Source organism: Papio anubis, chromosome 1 (assembly GCF_008728515.1).
Source record: "Papio anubis isolate 15944 chromosome 1, Panubis1.0, whole genome shotgun sequence".
Lineage (NCBI taxonomy): Eukaryota > Metazoa > Chordata > Mammalia > Primates > Cercopithecidae > Papio > Papio anubis.
This window is the reverse complement of record NC_044976.1, coordinates 122,240,153-122,256,673: the sequence shown is the minus strand read 5'-3', so window position 1 is coordinate 122,256,673 and position 16,521 is coordinate 122,240,153. Positions and strand designations below refer to the sequence as shown.

Below are 16,521 nucleotides of genomic sequence, written 5' to 3'. Positions count from 1 at the left end.
TTCCAGCACCGGGGACAGCTCCAGCCCCCGGAACAATGGACCCCATTTTAGGGTTCCTCTGTAAATTCTCCATCTTAGTGCTTTGCCCAACTACTGACTGGGGAGTAAGATGGGGGAAGGGTTATTATCAACAGGACCAGCTGCTCTTCTGGGGGCGGGAAAGGAGTCAGGGAGGATGGAGATAGAACGAGGGCGTGGCTCTTGCTTGGATTGTGCGTCCCTCTCCAGGGTAGAGAATTTGTATTCGACCCCTGAGACTGACATCACTGATGTCAGGGGAAAGGAGGTGGGAGTGGGGAGGGGGGTGTGGAGGGGGGAGGTTTTTGTTGAGGAGAGCGCGGCCGGAGAGCAGAGCTCCGGGACCCAGGTGACCGGGAAAGCAGGCAGCCCCAGCGGCGGGAGCAGCCGGCAGCAGCCCAGGCCCGGGGACCGGGGTGGGGGTGGGAGGGGGGCTGAGGGGAGGACCTGAAGGGGGGCGGCAGGGCAAAAGGGACCCCTGAAGCCCTGCCGCCATCAGAGATCAAGCGTCTGGCATCAGGGATCTTCGGACCCAGCAGAAGGATCCGTCACAGGGGAGGTGTCCTCCCAGGGAAGCCAACGAGACATTCACCTGCCCCACATCAGGAGTGGGCCCCCCTCACTGACGCTGCTGGCAACCATTGCAGGCCCCTTAACCCCTCAGTCTCCTCCCTATTACCCTCCTCAGGCCCTTTCCCCGCCTCCAGCTCTCATCTCAACTCCCAGTTCCCAGCCCTCTAAGCCCCAGCGCCCCGGCTACCACCTCTCCCTCCAGGTCTTGGCCACACTCACCCCCATCCTGGGACATTTGCCAGATCTCTGGGAGGGAGATCGTTTGTTTGGGCGATGCCCCCTGGTGGCATGACAGCGTCTGCCTAGACCCCTGACCCCTAGCCCTCAACTCCCTGGGCCTCCTTTGTGTGAAGAGCCGCCCCTCTGCTCAGCAGCGTGGTTGGGGGCCAAAGGGAAAGCCAGCCCCGGCTGGGCCCCCGGGCCCCACCACTTATCTCCTTGCTGGGCAGCTCCCCTTGGCCTTTGGGTCTCTCCCTGCTCCCTCGGCCCTCCTCCTGGGCCGCCTCGATGAAGGAGCCGGATGCCATCAAGCTGTTTGTGGGGCAGATCCCGAGGCATCTGGAGGAGAAGGACCTGAAGCCCATCTTCGAACAGTTTGGTCGGATCTTCGAGCTGACTGTCATCAAGGACAAGTACACCGGGCTGCACAAGGGTGAGGGGTCGGGCAGGCTGAAGAGGCTTCGGGGTGGGCTGGGGGGCTGGGGGTAGTTAAGCCAGGCTGGAGGGGTGGAGCGGCTGGGAAGGGCTGATGTGGAAGGAGAGGAGTTCAGGGCTGGGGAAAGTGGATGGAGGAGCATAAAAAGAACTCAGCTAGTGATCAGGAAACCCAGGTGAAGGACTAAGGAGGGCCTCTTTTGGGCAAAGAGTTGTCAAGAGGGCACAAAGATGTGGATCCCAGACATATGGGGGTGTTGATGTCACATGGGATGAACTCAAGAAAGAATGGAGGGACAAGAGAGCTGGTTTGGGAGATAAGCAGCTGGGTAGGGGTGTGTGTGTGTGTGTGTGTGTGTGTGTAGCAAGACTGAGAATCTGAGCAGCCTCAGATAATATTGGAATGGGGGTCAGGACACAGGGTCAGGTGCTTAATGTGGAAAGCGTGGAGCTGGACTGGGCAAGGCAGCTCCAGGACTAAAGAGAGGGACTAGGAAGCAGGGCATGAAGGCTGGAGATTGGCAAAGATCTGGAAAGTGTGGGAGGCTTAGAAAGTTAAGAGAGTGAGGGAGAAGGGAGGGTGCTCCTCAGGCCTATCCAAGGGCTGTGCGGCTAGGCAGGGCGGTCGGGGTCAGCACTTGGAGAGCTCCACGCACTGGAGATCCCAGGGGCCACACTAGCTCCCCCTCCACCTGGCACAGGGAAGAGGCACTTCCGGCTAACTGCTCTTCCCTTCCCTTCTCTATTTCACTCTCCACCCTCCACCTGCCTATGGTGGAGTTGGGGAGAGATGAGGAAATAGGGAAAATGGGAGAAGAGAGGGATGATGGTGACCAAGATGGAGGGAGGTGGAGGTGAGGGAGAGGGGAAAGGAGAACAGCTCAGCAGGAGAGAAAGCCACACTACTCCAACTTGTCTGGCGGTCACATGGTCCTTCTCCTCTCCTTACACAAAGCCCATCTCCTGACAGCCCAAGTGTCCTCCCTCTTCCCTCACCACCAGTATTTAGGCCTCCGGGTGTCTGCCCCACTTCTGGGGCAGAGTGTCTACCCCTTGGAGACACCTCCCCACCCCAGCAGGCAGAAGATGACAAGAATGGAAAGCTTCCCAGTCGTCAGTCGTTGGAAGGGAGCCTTTCAGAGAGGGGAGATGGAGGACTCACCGCCCCCCGCCGTGTTTCTCTGCCCCTGCCCCTCCTCAGGATGTGCCTTCCTGACATACTGTGCCCGGGATTCAGCCCTGAAGGCCCAGAGCGCCCTACACGAACAGAAGACACTTCCAGGGGTGAGTCCTGCCCTTTGCAGGGCCAGGGGGCTGAGAAGGGCCATAGAAATGGCAGGAGGCTCACCACCCTCCTGACACTGAGCATATTTTCCACCTGCTCTCATCACCAGGAAGTCCCTCTCTCTCTCTCTAGCATCCATCTTTCTTGCTACAGATGCATGCATTTCTTGTTACCCAGAGAGAAGGAAAGCAGCGATTAGTGGAGTAAACATGACTTTTACCAGGAGCAGATGCAGCCCCTTCCCCACTTCCCAAGCTGCCCATGGGGCAACACTAGAGGGAGGACCCGCTGGTTGGAAGGTGTGGAGAAAAGTCTCTGGACACCAAGTGTGGATCAGGGTGAGCAGGAGGCACCCAGGCACTCTTTTGTCACTCTGGAAAGGCAGACTGGCTGGCTGTGAGATGAGGGAGGAGTGCCTGTGACCTGAGAACAGGCAGCTGGCGCCGGCTGGATTGGCATCTCGGTGCTGGTTCTTGAGCTCCCTTCTCCTTTCTGTCTACCAGGAAAAGTCCCAGGAACAAAGCCACAGAGCATTAGGGTAAAGCAGGGCCTGGGCAGGCCCAGGCAGGTCTGGGCTGGAGGTAGGCCTGAGAGTAGCAGGCAAGGGCAGGAACAGACATTGTAGATGATCAGGCCTGATGCCACCAAGTATGCCCAGGGAGGCAGGGGTGGCCATGGAGGTGGCCCCTCTCCTGCAAGGTCCTATCTCTTTGTGTCTTCTTCTTCCCAGCCAGCCTTGCTTATTGTTCCAAGCCTGGGCTGGCAACTGAGGGCAGGAAGAAAGAACCTTGGACTGTCCCCCTTCCCCGGTCATGGAAGCTGGGGGGAAAGGATGCCCCCCACTCCCTTTGCTATCTGTCTGCTCTGCCTTCTTCCAGACTGTGAATCCCAGCAAGTGCCTTCCTGAGACCTAACTCCATCCCCACCTTCAGCAAACATTTGCTCAGCGGGGTCTGGGTGCCGGAGACACATCTGTCCTGGCCTCTACTGCTTCTCCAACATGGGAAGTGGAGACTGCTGCTGCTCACCCATCTCTTCCTAAGAGGGAAATAGAAAAAACAGATGGGGAAAGGGCAGGTGGAGACCTGGGAAAATTAGAACTGCTGCAACCACCCCCAACTTCAAACCTTGCATAGGTCCATGACCCAGCCCTTCCGTGGCCTCAACCTTTGAGCACTGCTAGGAAAGCAAAGCCAACTGCGGCAAATCCACCAAAAACCCCACCCCCACCAACGATCTTATCCCAGTTGGTGGCAAGAATAGCCATTGCCCGTCGCAGCCGGAGTTAAGGGTCATGCACGTGTGTGAGCTACAGGACCCAAGGCGAGTGTGTGTTTGTGCATACAGGCATGTGAGCTCCTGACAGGCCAGATGTGCGGGGTTTGGGCACACGTATCCCTGGCAAACCTGGTCCCCATCTAGTCCCAACTTGCCTTCCCCGCTTTTCTCTGTGGAGGCCCCTCACAAATCAACAGTTTTCATCTCCATCACCATTTGTCTTTTTCTGTTGTCTCCCTATCTCGGAGCCCCTGCAGAAATGAGAGGGGGTCAGAGCAAAAGGTAGATAAAGAGGATTGGAGTGAAAACATGGATGAGAGACAGCCTGGGGATGGGCATGAGCCCCAAGGGTGATGTGTACCAGTTGTGGGTGTCTACCCTGGGTCTGTGCCCCTCCAGCTGCCTGGCAGCTCAGGCAGAGCTCCATCCTGGGTGTGGAGAGGCGCCACCTGCCCTTCTTGAGGAAGTCCAGGCCAGGATGGGGGTGAGGAAGAAGGGCGCCTGGTTAATGATTGTCTAGCCCTGCTCCAGAGCTCCCAGGTGACGCTGAATTCTCCACTTTAGTCCTTGCCCCAGGGGACAGAATCCAGCGGGATCTGACAGAGCTTCCAGTAGGAAATGAGGGTTCCATCCTCCAAGGCAGACCCTCATCCAAAGGGAGTGAAGGAGCAGATCCAGGGCAGCTGTGGGGAGCAGACGTCTGTGACCCTTTGTCTTCCTCAAGTCTTCTCCTTTCACCTGCATTCTCCCCTCAGTGTGTGTTTGCACGTGTGTATGCATGCACACACGTGTGTGTGCATTGTGTCAGCTCCTGCATAACTGTGTTCTTCCTACTGTTTAATCTCCATGCCTTCCTACTGCAGGTTTTTTTTTTTAATGGGAGACATTTAGCCCCCCCTCCTTGCTCCCCATCTCTGTCACCCCCAAAATCTAGAAGGTGCTACCATACTAGGGTGATATTTTGGGCTGCAGAGAGAAAGAGAAAGAATGGGGGCTGGGCCTATAGCTACTGAGCCCCATTTCCTCTTCTCTGCCCTAAGAGTTCCCAGGAGTGGCTCTGCCACAGGTCCCTGCATTTGTCCTGTGAGCAGGGTGTGGCCTCCTGGAGGCGGTGGAGTGGGGGTTGCCCTCTGTCCAGCTCTTCCCCCTTCACCCTGAACCAAAATCCCACTTGGGGGACATGGGCCTTCCCTGTCGGCCTGCAGTCAGGAAGGTGGATTCTGGCCCCACAGAGAGAACTCGTGAGTGGTCTGGGACTCCCGGAACAAGTGTGGAGCCAGGAGTGGCAGGACCCCAGGCTGTACCCTCAAAAGAATTAGATTTTGTGAGAACTGCGAGGTCTCCTTGGAAGTGGAATTTTTGCTATTGGCGAGGATGAGGGCCTTAAAAGTGACCGTGGTGGAGGGGCTCCGCAATACTGGGTTGGGGTATAAATAGCCCCTTCTTCTTTGGGAGGCCCGAGGGAGGGCCTGTCACCTGGTGGGTAGTAACTAGGGAGGAGAGGCACCGTGCCTGGTTGCCAGGTAAACAGGGCACAGCTGGACTCAGGGGAGGGGGCAGGTGTGCCCGAGCTGAGCTAACAAAGCCTGAGCTCCCCACAGGAAGTGCCAGGCCACGAAGAAGGAGGCTGGGAAGGGGACACTGGGGCGCCAAGGGCCCTGTCTGTGACCGTGTAGGGGGAGCCTACCGTAAGCACGGTCCTTGCTGTGGTTTGTACACTTGTGTGTCTCTTTGTGCGAATCCACATCAGCCGTGGGTATTTCTCGAGATGCTATTTTTGTGCCTGGGAGCCTATGCCGGGAGGGAACTGCATACTTTCTCTCTGGGTCCCAGGTTCCCATCTCCATCTAGAACAGCAAATCCCCAGGCGTGCTGGGAAGGGGCTAGTGCCAAGCTAAGAATCCCCCAACCCTGGTTCTGATTCTACTTCTTGTGAGGTGGGCATAGGGGTGGGTGCCTGGCTGCAGAGGTGCCTGTGAGGGAATTTCCTGAGTGCTTTGGCTAGAGCACAGGAGAGAAGGAGGTGAAAGCCCGTGCACCCCGAGCATCTGCCCCACTGTGCTTTGCCTGCGCATGCGCACTCGCGCGCGCACACACGCCTAAGGAGATTGAGCTTCGGCTGGGATAATCCCAGATTGGCGGGTGATAAAGCTGGGGGCAGATTGGCTGGAGGATTTGTGTGACTGTTACCCTCCCTCCCCACCAGCTGCTCTCAGATCCAGAGATTTGGGGGGTGGGCGTGGGGCTCTGGGATAGGAGTATCAGTTGAAGTGGGGCTTACATTTGGTTCGAGGCCGGGAATACCTAACTGGTGGAGTCGGCCAGACTGACTGGCATGATGGACACCTGGGTGAGGATCCAGGGTGAGAAGGGGCAGGGGCAACTGTGACTTCTGTACTTCTTGGCGCTAAGTGATGCCACATACAGGATCTCCACATGCTGGAGCCCTCGAGCTGACCGGAACCTGACTAGACATCGCCTGGCCCACTCCCTTGTTTTACAGATAAGGAAGTTGAGGCCCAGAGGGGACAAGTGGCTTGTCCAAGGTCGCCCAGCTAGTAAGTGGCAGGGCAGGGCTAGTCCTTAAATCCAGGTCTCCTGACTCCCAGTCCAGTGCCTTTCCTGAGGGTACCTCTAGCCTCACCCTCAGAATGTAAATGGACGGTTTAATTTTTTTGGTCACTGGAACTACTGCCCCACCATCAGATGAGTGGGGCAACCAGGTGTGGTTCCAGCTGTCAGAGTCCTCAAGAGCAAAATATTTTCAGACACGAAATACTAAGTCCTTCTCCTCTTTCTCCAGTTCCTATAATACTCCCCACCCTGGTTAAGAAAATCAACCTGCAGGAGTAATTTCCAAGTCCTCTCACCAGACAAGAACATGGAGAGTGGAACTAGGAATTTCTCCATTTCCACTGAAGACTGAACAAAGGGAGATACTGCAGGGTTCTGGGAGAGGTTAGAGCTCTGGAGGACTTCCGTGCACAGGGTAAATTGCGAAGGAGCACGGGACAGCAACTCCTCCTTTAGAGCCCTCCAGGCACCAAGGATTTGCTCTGGAGGAGGGAGGCAGGAGAAGGGATGGGATGGCCCCTGCAGGGCCTGCTCTGCAAGCCTCCCTCCAGAATCAGGAAGGTTTTCTGGGCCCCTCCCCCACCTCCCAGCCCCCACCAAATCCTCCACCCCCAGCATACCCTGTTACCACCCCCCCACCCCACTCCTTCTCTGGGTGTGTGGAGCAGCAGAAGTGATGACGTCACCACGGTCGCCAGGGCGACGGGGACGGATAAATCAGGCTGAGTGGGCGGTTGCCATGGTGCGCATTCTCCCGTTGCCACGGAGACTGGGCATCTGCTCCCTTTGTGCTGCCCGAGTGCCTTCCCCCTGGGGTCAAGGGGTATAGGGGGGCAGAAAGAGAGGCAGACACAACTCTAGGGGTCAGAAGGAAGTCTGGGTCTCTGTGAGGTCTCCCTCGGTCTAGAGTCCTCCTTGGGGCTTCTTCACAGAGTGGCCGCTGTTGCGCCCACTTTGTAGAATTGAGGCAATTCTTATTAAATAACCCCTTGGTTGGGCTCTCTCTCAGGCCCCGGGTCCTATGCGCAGGCCCCCTTCTCCCACTCAGGACAGCAGCACCCATCCCTGGCCAAGTCATTGGGAGCCCAACCTGAGCCTGGAGCTGTGCCCATGAGCATCTCCCTCTACATCCTCTCTCTCCGTGCCTCTGATCCCCTCAGGCCTTCATCCTGAACAATATTAGGCCCTGTCCCTTCCTTCCTATCAGAAACTTAGAGGGCCTGGGGCTTGCCCCTCTAGTCTCTCTGCAGGGCCCGGCCTGGGAGGGCTCTTGGGTGTTCAGAGGAGGTCCCCAGCAGCTGCCTTCTCTTCTCTCCTTCAGATGAACAGGCCGATCCAGGTCAAGCCAGCCGACAGCGAGAGCCGAGGAGGTAGGTTCTGTGCCTTTGGACTCTGTCCCTCTCCTCCCACCCTCAGGCCCAGGGCCTGGAGTTGTCGAGGGGTAGCCTTTCTTGAGGGAGAAAGCCCGACGATTCTGAAGAGTTCCCAGCTGTGGTGAGACCGGAGTCAGTGTGGCCAGAGGGGGCGAGATCTGGGGGGGTACAGATGGCAAAACCGAGGCCCAGGGCGGAGTGCGAGTCCCTCAGAGCTGGGATGAGCAACCTCTGCAATGTACCCCATTCCCTAACCATCAGCCCCCACAGCCACTGGCCCCTAGGGTAGCGGAAGTAGTGTTAGGAGCTCTAGGGAAGGGTGGAAGGAGAAGGGCTGGGAAGGCAGCAAGGAGGCCCTGAACATGCCCTCCTCCTGTGCCCTATCACCCAGAAGACCGGAAGCTGTTTGTGGGGATGCTAGGGAAGCAGCAGACAGATGAGGATGTCCGGAAGATGTTTGAGCCCTTCGGCACCATCGACGAGTGCACTGTGCTCCGGGGGCCAGATGGCACTAGCAAAGGTAGCCCACCCACTGCCCCTTCCCCACCGGGCCCTTCCCCTTCCCGTTCCACCCCCATGGCTCCCTAGGCATCGGGTTCCACTGCGGAGTCCCATGGGGATGGGTGCTCACCCCTCTCCTCCTCCATCTCAACCTCTCCAGGTTGCGCCTTCGTGAAGTTCCAGACCCACGCCGAGGCCCAGGCAGCCATCAACACCCTTCACAGCAGCCGGACCCTGCCAGTGAGCCCCACTCCCCTGCCCCTGGGCCTCTCCTTCCCACCCTGCCTACCCGCCAGGCCCTGGCCCAGATAAGCAGTCCACTCAGGATGGGCTATTTGAATTTATTGGAAAAGAATGTTCTGGCAGAAGAACCAAACCGCTTAGGGACACCCTCACATTTCAAATGGCATTTCCCCACCTCCCCACTCCTCCCCTATACCCCATCCATCTTCAGCCAAATTTCCCTCATGTCCCTCTCCTTCCCCCTCCATTCCCCAGCCCTCCCTTCACCCCCATCTCTTCTCCAGCCTTCCCATATCCCCCTACCCTCATTTGCTGGGGCACCAGGACACTTTCTTAGAGGCCCCACGTACACCCCTTTTCCCTGCCCCTGCACAGCAGCGTTAGGTCAGTGACTACCCTAGAACCCACCTCTAAATTGGAACTGGCTGACTCAGAAGGCTGTGCACTTCCCATAACTCACAGCTCTCCAGCATAACTCACGGGGACTTGGCGGAGGGGACACAGCATTGGGTAGAGAACTGTGTCCAATGACCCTATGCCCCTTCCAGCTTTGAGATTCTAGGATTCTACCATCGTCCTTGCAGATGCTCTAATTTGGCTTTTATTCAGCTCAGACTAGTATTAAGATTTGAGGCACACCATGAGGACTGGGGTGTGGGGGCAGAAGTCGTGGTAAGGCACGAAGGGCAGCTACAAGGGAAGACTAGCCTGAGATTAAACATTTGCTGTGGCGACCCGGGGTGGGGATGATTTCCAGTTCAGAGTCCTCACAGAGAAGCCAATGATGCCCTTTCCATTCTAGTAGGTCTTTCACTTTCCAAGCATATGCCTTCACATTCCTCAATTTTTCTTCTAGCTTCTAGCACATCCTAGCACAGGGAGAGGGTGGGATTAAAATCTCCCCATCTGTCATATGCAAAATGGTGGCCGCCCTCTCAGAGAGGCCAGGCCATGCCATGGGGGTGGAATGGAGACCAGGTCCTGAGGGCTCTGGGGAGGAGAGACCCTGACCCTGCACCTCTGACCTGTGTGCGGGCCCGTGCCCAGGGTGCCTCGTCCAGCCTGGTGGTGAAGTTTGCTGACACTGAGAAGGAGCGGGGTCTCCGCCGCATGCAGCAGGTGGCCACCCAGCTGGGCATGTTCAGCCCCATCGCCCTCCAGTTCGGAGCCTACAGCGCCTACACCCAGGCCGTGAGCACTGCCCCCAATGCCGGGCCAGCCCTCCTGACCCCCAGTATCTTGCCCCCACCCTTCTGATGCCAAGACCCAGGGCTGGGAGGGAGCCAGGCTGGGGCACAGGAGGCCTGCCCCACTCTCCTCTCCCCTCCCCCCAGCTGATGCAGCAGCAGGCGGCCCTGGTAGCGGCTCACAGTGCCTACCTCAGCCCCATGGCCACCATGGCTGCTGTGCAGATGCAGCACATGGCTGCCATCAATGCCAATGGCCTCATCGCCACCCCCATCACCCCATCCTCAGGTATGGCCTGGGCAAGGCTGGGCAAGGGAGCTAAGCGTGGTAGGGGTAGGGAGAGGCACAGGGCATTGCTCAGGGAAGCCTCGGGGTCTAGGAGGGACTCAGGGGTCAGAGTGGCCTACTTCCTCCCCTCCGCCCGCAGACTTCCTGACTGGTTCTCTGCGTGTGTGTGTGTGTGTGTGTGTGTGTGTCTGCTCCTCTGCTCTGTCCCTGTCGCTTTCTCCTCCCCAGGAACCAGCACCCCTCCTGCCATCGCTGCCACGCCTGTCTCTGCCATTCCGGCTGCCCTGGGCGTCAACGGCTACAGCCCGGTGCCCACTCAGCCCACTGGGCAGCCTGCCCCTGATGCTCTGTATCCCAACGGGGTTCACCCCTACCCAGGTGGGACTCTCTGCCTGCCCACTCCATCCCAGCAACCATCTAAGCCACCACTCCCATTAGGGAGGCAGGACACACCTTCCCTTCCAGCTGTGGGGGTTACAGGTGCTTCCTCCTGCCCTGCCATCCTGGGCGGGGATGATCCTTCCTGTTGGGCTCAGCCAAGAAGCTGAGGTGTAGAGCAGTGAAGCGACCTGTCCAGGGTTGCAAGACAGTCAGACCCAAGTCTTCCTAATGCTGGGCTCTTTCCCCTCTTCCCACTGCTTTGTGCATTTCCATCTTCTCACTTCACACCCCATGCCCAGAGAAGCTCTGCTCCCCACCTGCCTGGCCTCGGCCCAGAGGCCCAGAGAGGCACTGGGGGCTCCCACTGCATGCCACGTCCACGCTCATGGTCTGTGCTGCTCTCCCCAGCCCAGAGCCCCGCAGCTCCCGTGGACCCCCTGCAGCAGGCCTACGCGGGGATGCAGCACTACACAGGTGAGGCGCCCTAGCCCGGGCCCCTGCTCAGGTGGGAGGGGCAGCAGGAGGAAAAGAGGCCCAGTAACTGGGTCTGGGCTTCTTGACTCCCTGCCAATCACCCTCTTCAGGCTTTACTGACAAGCCCAACTGTGGGGAGGGGTCTTTAAGGGCAGCACACCCAGGGGTCTGAGGCAGCTCCTTCCCTGACAACCTCTCAGCCCTGCAGCTGCCACTGGCCTGGGCTAGGGGAAGGGAGACAGGGTTGGCTGGGAGGGCTTACGAAGCCAGGGAAGCCCCATCAGCCTCTCTGTCCTCCCCACCCCAGCAGCCTACCCAGCAGCCTACAGCCTGGTGGCGCCTGCATTCCCGCAGCCTCCAGCCCTGGTCGCCCAGCAGCCCCCACCACCCCCTCAACAGCAGCAGCAGCAGCAGCAGCAGCAGCAGCAGCAGCAGCAGCAGCAACAGCAGCAGCAAAGAGAAGGTACTGCCTGGGGCCTTGGGAGATTGGAATGCCCTCGTTATGGGCTTGGGGACTCCCTATTGCCCTGTGCTGAGCCCAGCTCTTGCCCACGTGTCATGATGAAAGCAAGTGGAGAGGGGGTGGCTTGGCCCACACTGTCGAGGACTGGGACTGGAGGGCCCTCCCAGGATCTGCTTTCCCTGGGACCTTTGCTCCTGGAGTGTGCGCGTCCCAGTCACTGAGCTCTTTCTTCTGTCTCTGCCGCCACCCAGGCCCTGATGGCTGCAATATCTTCATCTACCACCTGCCCCAGGAGTTCACTGACTCAGAAATCCTCCAGATGTTTGTCCCCTTTGGCCATGTCATCTCAGCCAAAGTCTTTGTTGACCGGGCCACCAATCAGAGCAAATGTTTTGGTAAGAATATGATATGGCACATTTTTTGCCATATTCCAAATCAGGACAAGGTCTAATATATTTGAAGGCATTTATGGTCACAGTGGACCCAGTATTTGAAATGCTGATTATCCAAGAGTACAAAAGAACCATTTTGACACACCCAACATGCCACACCCAGCTGCTGCCCAGGCCCATCTCTTCTTCCTTCAGCTTTTCTCTTAAAAACTGGCCAAATTCATGCCTCATGAGGTCTGAAATAGGCTCATGGTCTGGGGATGTTTGGTTTGCAAAAGGCAGGCTTAGGGAGTCGGTTTTAGCTGCCTTCACATCTTTGAAAGGCTGCCTCAGGGGAAAAAGGGAATGTTCTTCTCTGCTTCAGAAGCCATTTAGGGCCTGGAAGTGGCCATTTTCAAAGGGCAGGCTCAGAGTTATCCAGGCAGAGGAAGGGGTCCCTGCACAGAATGCTGGGAAGAACGTGGTAATTTTAGTGGCTGGACTGGATTCCTCCATTCAGCCCATCAATCAACAAGTTCCTACGGAATGCTGCTAGGTGTCAGGCAGCTTTCTAGGCATTTCGGACACTTGGGAGACACAGGGTAGTGCTGGAGGTCTCCTAAGCACAGGAGAGCGAGGTGGGGCTGGGCCGGGCCTTATGCCCCTCTCACCCCAGGCTTTGTGAGTTTCGACAATCCGGCCAGTGCCCAGGCTGCCATCCAGGCCATGAATGGCTTCCAGATCGGCATGAAGCGCCTCAAAGTCCAGCTAAAGCGGCCTAAGGATGCCAACCGGCCCTACTGAGGGCCCCCAGGTGGGTCCCGCTCCTGTGTTGTGGCCTCCCTCCCCAGCTCTACACACTGCAGCCAGGGCCCTCGATTGGACTGCTCCCCACCCCTGTCCTCCACCACCCTCAGGGATGCCCACCCCACCCTTGATCCTGAGCACTTGAAGCAGGGGACTGGGGCAGCTCCCTCAGCTGTTTTTCAATAATCTGAGTCACTCTCTCTCTCTCTCTCACACACACACACACTCTGTGACCCCAGAAAGAGCCAACTCTTTGTATATATCTGTGTCCACTCCCTGGACCTTCCACAATATCCGGTCTCGTTTGTCTGGTCAGTGTCCATGTCTGTGTGTGTCTCTTTCTGGTTTTCCTTCGGGTTGGAGTAGAATTAGGGGAATAGGACTGGAGGATTAAGGGGTTGGCTGAGGGTGCCAGAGGGCCCTAGAATCCTTGGCTCCTAGAATCTCTGTTGTCCTGAGAAGTGAGGACATCAGCCCTGGTTGCCCTGGACTTCAGGTGATTTTTCCCACGTAGCAGCAGCCCCATGGGGCAGCAGAGTGCACAGGACAGACTAGAGCAGCCCATTTCCTGGCCTCTTGGGAGTTGCTCTGGTTTAGGTGGAAGAGGTTGAAATGCGCTGCCTGTGAAGTTTACTTATCAGGTCCCCTCCACCCCCATTGCTGGCCACCACCTCAACCTCATGGCCACAGAGCTGTAAGCCTTGGTTACTTTCACATTGTTTAATCTCCTTTGGACCAAACCCTTGAGAAAACACAACCCAAGAAAAATACCCACATTTTCTGTTTCTCCCCTTTCCCCCCAATCCTGGCTGCTTAACTCCCCCTACCCTGGGGGCCCCCCCAGCCCAGGGCCCGTGTCCATTGTCGGCCGAAGCCCCCATCCCCGGACCCCTGCTCCGGGCCCCTGTAAGTTGCATGGAACGAGCGTGTTGTCTTTGGAGCCGATTGTTTGTTATTTGGGGAGGGGCCGCGGAGGGAAGCACCCCCAAGCCCAAGGTCAGGGCCGGGGGCAGCTCGCGGGACGTGCTTGGTCTACAGTGGTTGGTGACTGTGGTCTGTGTTTGTGCATTTCTCTCTTGCTTTCTGTGTTCCTTTCCAAAAAGGAATGAGAGCACTACCCGGGGGCCGGGGGTGGTCTCACCCCATGAGACTCCATCCCTGAGCTGTGACCTGGGCTCTGCCCTGGCCTTCTCTGTGGATGTTCCCTTTCTTTTTTCCAGGTGTCTGTCTCTTACATGCACTCCCTTCTCTGTCTCTCTCTCCATTTCTCTGCCTGCCTGTCTGTTGTCATCTCTTTGCCTCTCTCCCCCTCCAGTCTTTATTTTTCTCATGGGCTGTTTGACTATTTCCTTCCTAATATCCTCTGGTTTCCTGTATGGTTCGCCCCCTCCCTCCTGTCTCCTCTATCCCTGCTCTCATGGCTGGCGGGTGGGGGCAGATGGGTCCGTTTGGACTGAGGCCTGATGATCTGCCTTCCTCAGGCAGCCCCATCCTAGATGCTGTCACTCATCCCAGCCCCCTCCCCTCCCCCAGAGCCCATGACCCACATCATGGGCTCTTCCCCATGCTTCACCCATGTTTCTTCCTTCACAGGTCTGGAGATACCAGAGGAAGGGGCGCCTCACACCCTCTTCCCACGACTGGCCCCGGCCCTCTCTGCACACCTGCCCTGGGCCTTGACTGGGTTCTGGGGCAAACGCTGCTTCGTGGCCCCTGGGGGGCACAAGACACCGGCCCCTCCCACCCCCTGCCTCTCTGAAGGGCCGTGGCTATGCTTCCCTGCCTCCAAGGGCCCATTTCCTCCTAGATGCCCTTTTGGCCTTTGTGAGGGAGCGAGGAACAGGCTCGAAGGTTCCGGGGTATCTGCCTTCTGCTGGGCTCCTGTGACGGGCCTTCTGTGCCCAGCGTTTGTACTTGCCTCCCCCACCAGCGGGCCTGTTGTACCTGTGCAGGCCCCAGGAGAGCTGCAGGGGCCTGCCATACACTCCCAGCCCACCCTCACCCCAGCCTCTTCCCCACATTAGGGGTTTCTTGGAAGCTGGCTCTCACTCCCCTCTACCCTCTAGCTAGAGGTAGGATATCCCTGACTCTTGGGCTCCCAGCCCTAAAACTCACTGCCTCCCCCAAGGGCCCCCTCTAAGGAGAGTGTGGGGGAGCCCTGAGGGCTGCCTCTCTGCCAGTCAGCCACAGAGACCCTCCTCCTTTCACGAGGAAAAGACCTTCCCCTGAATCCCTAAAAATGTTTACAGTCTCTGCTGGTTCCCTCCGTGTAAATACCACTACCACCCGTGCGTTATCCAGCCCGCCCGGCCTGGCCCGGACGCTGCCATCTCTCTTTCTGGGAGTTTAGACAATGTTGCCCTTGGATTTTTTTCTCTCTCTTAATTTCTCCCTTTGCTTTGGGGGGTAATTGGATATTGGGAGGAGGGGTGTGGGGAGGGGTAAAGGGGTTTATTACCTGATCATTTTCTTTAGGAAGGTTTTAGGGAAAAGAAAATGGGGTGGGGGTGGGAGTGGTAAGGGGAGACCGGGGAGTCAGTTTCAGACAGTTCTCTATGCTTAACTTATTTATTTATTGCATTTTACTTTCAAAGAGTTGGTCTTTTCTGTCTAAATAAAGAAAAAAGTTTAAAAGCATCAAATAAGAGTCTTGGAAGGTTGAGGGTAGGGGATTGTTCCCTGCCCACACTGGGAAGGGGGAGGGAGGTAGAGAATGAGGTTTGAGAGAGAAAATCCCATCAGGGAAGGCCAGGCCCTTGCTTCGGAGCAGCATCCAGGCCTTGTTCATGGCTTCATGATCCTATCCCTTAGCCCTTCTTTGGGGCTTAATTCTGGAATGTCCTGTAGAGTTGGGCACAAGGAGATCTCCCCTGTCCGAGGCTCTCCTCTGTATCCAGCCCTGTCCCTCTGAAGGCTGAGGACTTGCAGTCTCACATCTGGACCTCCATTTCTGCACAGAGGCCAGTGTGGATACTAGGAGCCAGTTGTGACACCACCATTTACTAACCACTGCTCCGTATGTCATTCTGTTCCTAGCCTTTATTGTTCATTTCCTCATTTTATCTCCTAACAACCTTGTGAGGCAGGATATAGTTTATTTATTTTACTAATTATTTTGCGACAGGGTCTTGCTCTGTCACTCAGGCTGGAGTGTGATGGTGAGATCATAGCTCACTGCAGCCTCGAACTCGTGGTTCAGGGGATCCTCCTGCCTCAGCCTCCCAAGTAGTTAGGACTATAAGCATGCATCACCACGCCCAGCTCATTTTAAAAAACGTTTTTTTTTTTGTTTGTTTTTGTTTTTGTAGACAGGGTCTTGCTATGTTGCCCAGACTGGTCTTGAACCCCTGGGCTCAAGCAAGCCTCCTGCCTTAGCCTCCCAAAGTGCTCAGATTACAGGCATGAGCCACCATGCCCAGCCTAGGTAGGATATAATTTTACAGACGGGAAAAGGAGGCTTGGAAGGTTAACTTCCCCAGAGTCACAAAGCCAGTAAGGCATGGCTGTAGGAGTTGAACCCAGTTTGTCAGACTCCAAAGCCCATGATGTTCTCTTACCTGTTCTTTGACCTGAGGCAAAGATCCCAAGAAGTAGCAAGCAGGCTTAGGAGTGAGTCCTTCAGGTAGAGGGTGGACTACATAAGCCCTAAGTCCCTCCACTTCCCAGATTCTTCTCTGTGAGCTGCTTTAGGGCAGGCTCGGGATCACACAGGTGTCTTCTTTGACTTCATAGTACATGTGCTTCTAGGCTGCTACCCCACCCTCAATATGTCCCTTCTTATAAACTTGCTCAACTTCCAGCTCTGATCTGGCCTCAGGTCAGAGCTCTGTGAAGGCACAAGAGTAAATCCCAACTCATCCCCAGATCACTGCCCTGTACCTCTGCTACTCTTCATTGACCTCAAACTAAGAATAGTTAAAAAGAGAAGCAAAATGTGAAGTGCTATGCAGATATGTATGTGGACGTTGTTTTGGGAGAAAAAAGTATCTCTTGGATTGGTAAAGATCAGACATGGGACCTAACAAAGGAGAAGAATCCAGCCAGTATTCC

At 56.7% G+C, this 16,521-nt stretch overlaps 1 protein-coding gene across 14 annotated transcripts; it reads left to right on the top strand.

Moving 5' to 3' along the window:
* Positions 1-307: 307 nt before the first annotated feature.
* CELF3 (CUGBP Elav-like family member 3) lies at positions 308-15,113 on the top strand. 14 transcript variants are annotated; one of them, XM_031662995.1, is made up of 15 exons: positions 317-367; positions 1,138-1,243; positions 2,447-2,529; positions 6,612-6,797; positions 7,704-7,752; positions 8,150-8,275; positions 8,417-8,496; positions 9,547-9,690; positions 9,834-9,975; positions 10,204-10,353; positions 10,765-10,830; positions 11,138-11,293; positions 11,545-11,688; positions 12,341-12,478; positions 14,065-15,113. In XM_031662995.1, the coding sequence occupies exons 5-14, from the start codon at positions 7,704-7,706 to the stop codon at positions 12,466-12,468; spliced, it is 1,185 nt and encodes a 394-aa protein (XP_031518855.1). In that variant the 5' UTR covers positions 317-367; positions 1,138-1,243; positions 2,447-2,529; positions 6,612-6,797; the 3' UTR covers positions 12,469-12,478; positions 14,065-15,113. The 14 variants fall into 14 exon arrangements, with proteins under 14 accessions (XP_031518800.1, XP_031518679.1, XP_031518888.1 ...); XM_031662953.1 differs by having other exon boundaries at positions 8,147-8,275; XM_031662940.1 differs by lacking the exon at positions 6,612-6,797 and having other exon boundaries at positions 308-367; positions 8,147-8,275.
* The last annotated feature ends 1,408 nt before the right edge of the window (positions 15,114-16,521 follow it).

Coding starts and splice junctions, on each gene's coding strand:
- CELF3 (XM_031662819.1), top strand. CDS start 1,099: ATGAAGGAGCCGGATGCCATCAAGCTGTTTGTGGGGCAGATCCCGAGG. Junction 1,244..2,446: donor GTACACCGGGCTGCACAAGG/GTGAGGGGTCGG, acceptor GCCCCTCCTCAG/GATGTGCCTTCCTGACATAC. Junction 8,497..9,546: donor ACAGCAGCCGGACCCTGCCA/GTGAGCCCCACT, acceptor GCCCGTGCCCAG/GGTGCCTCGTCCAGCCTGGT.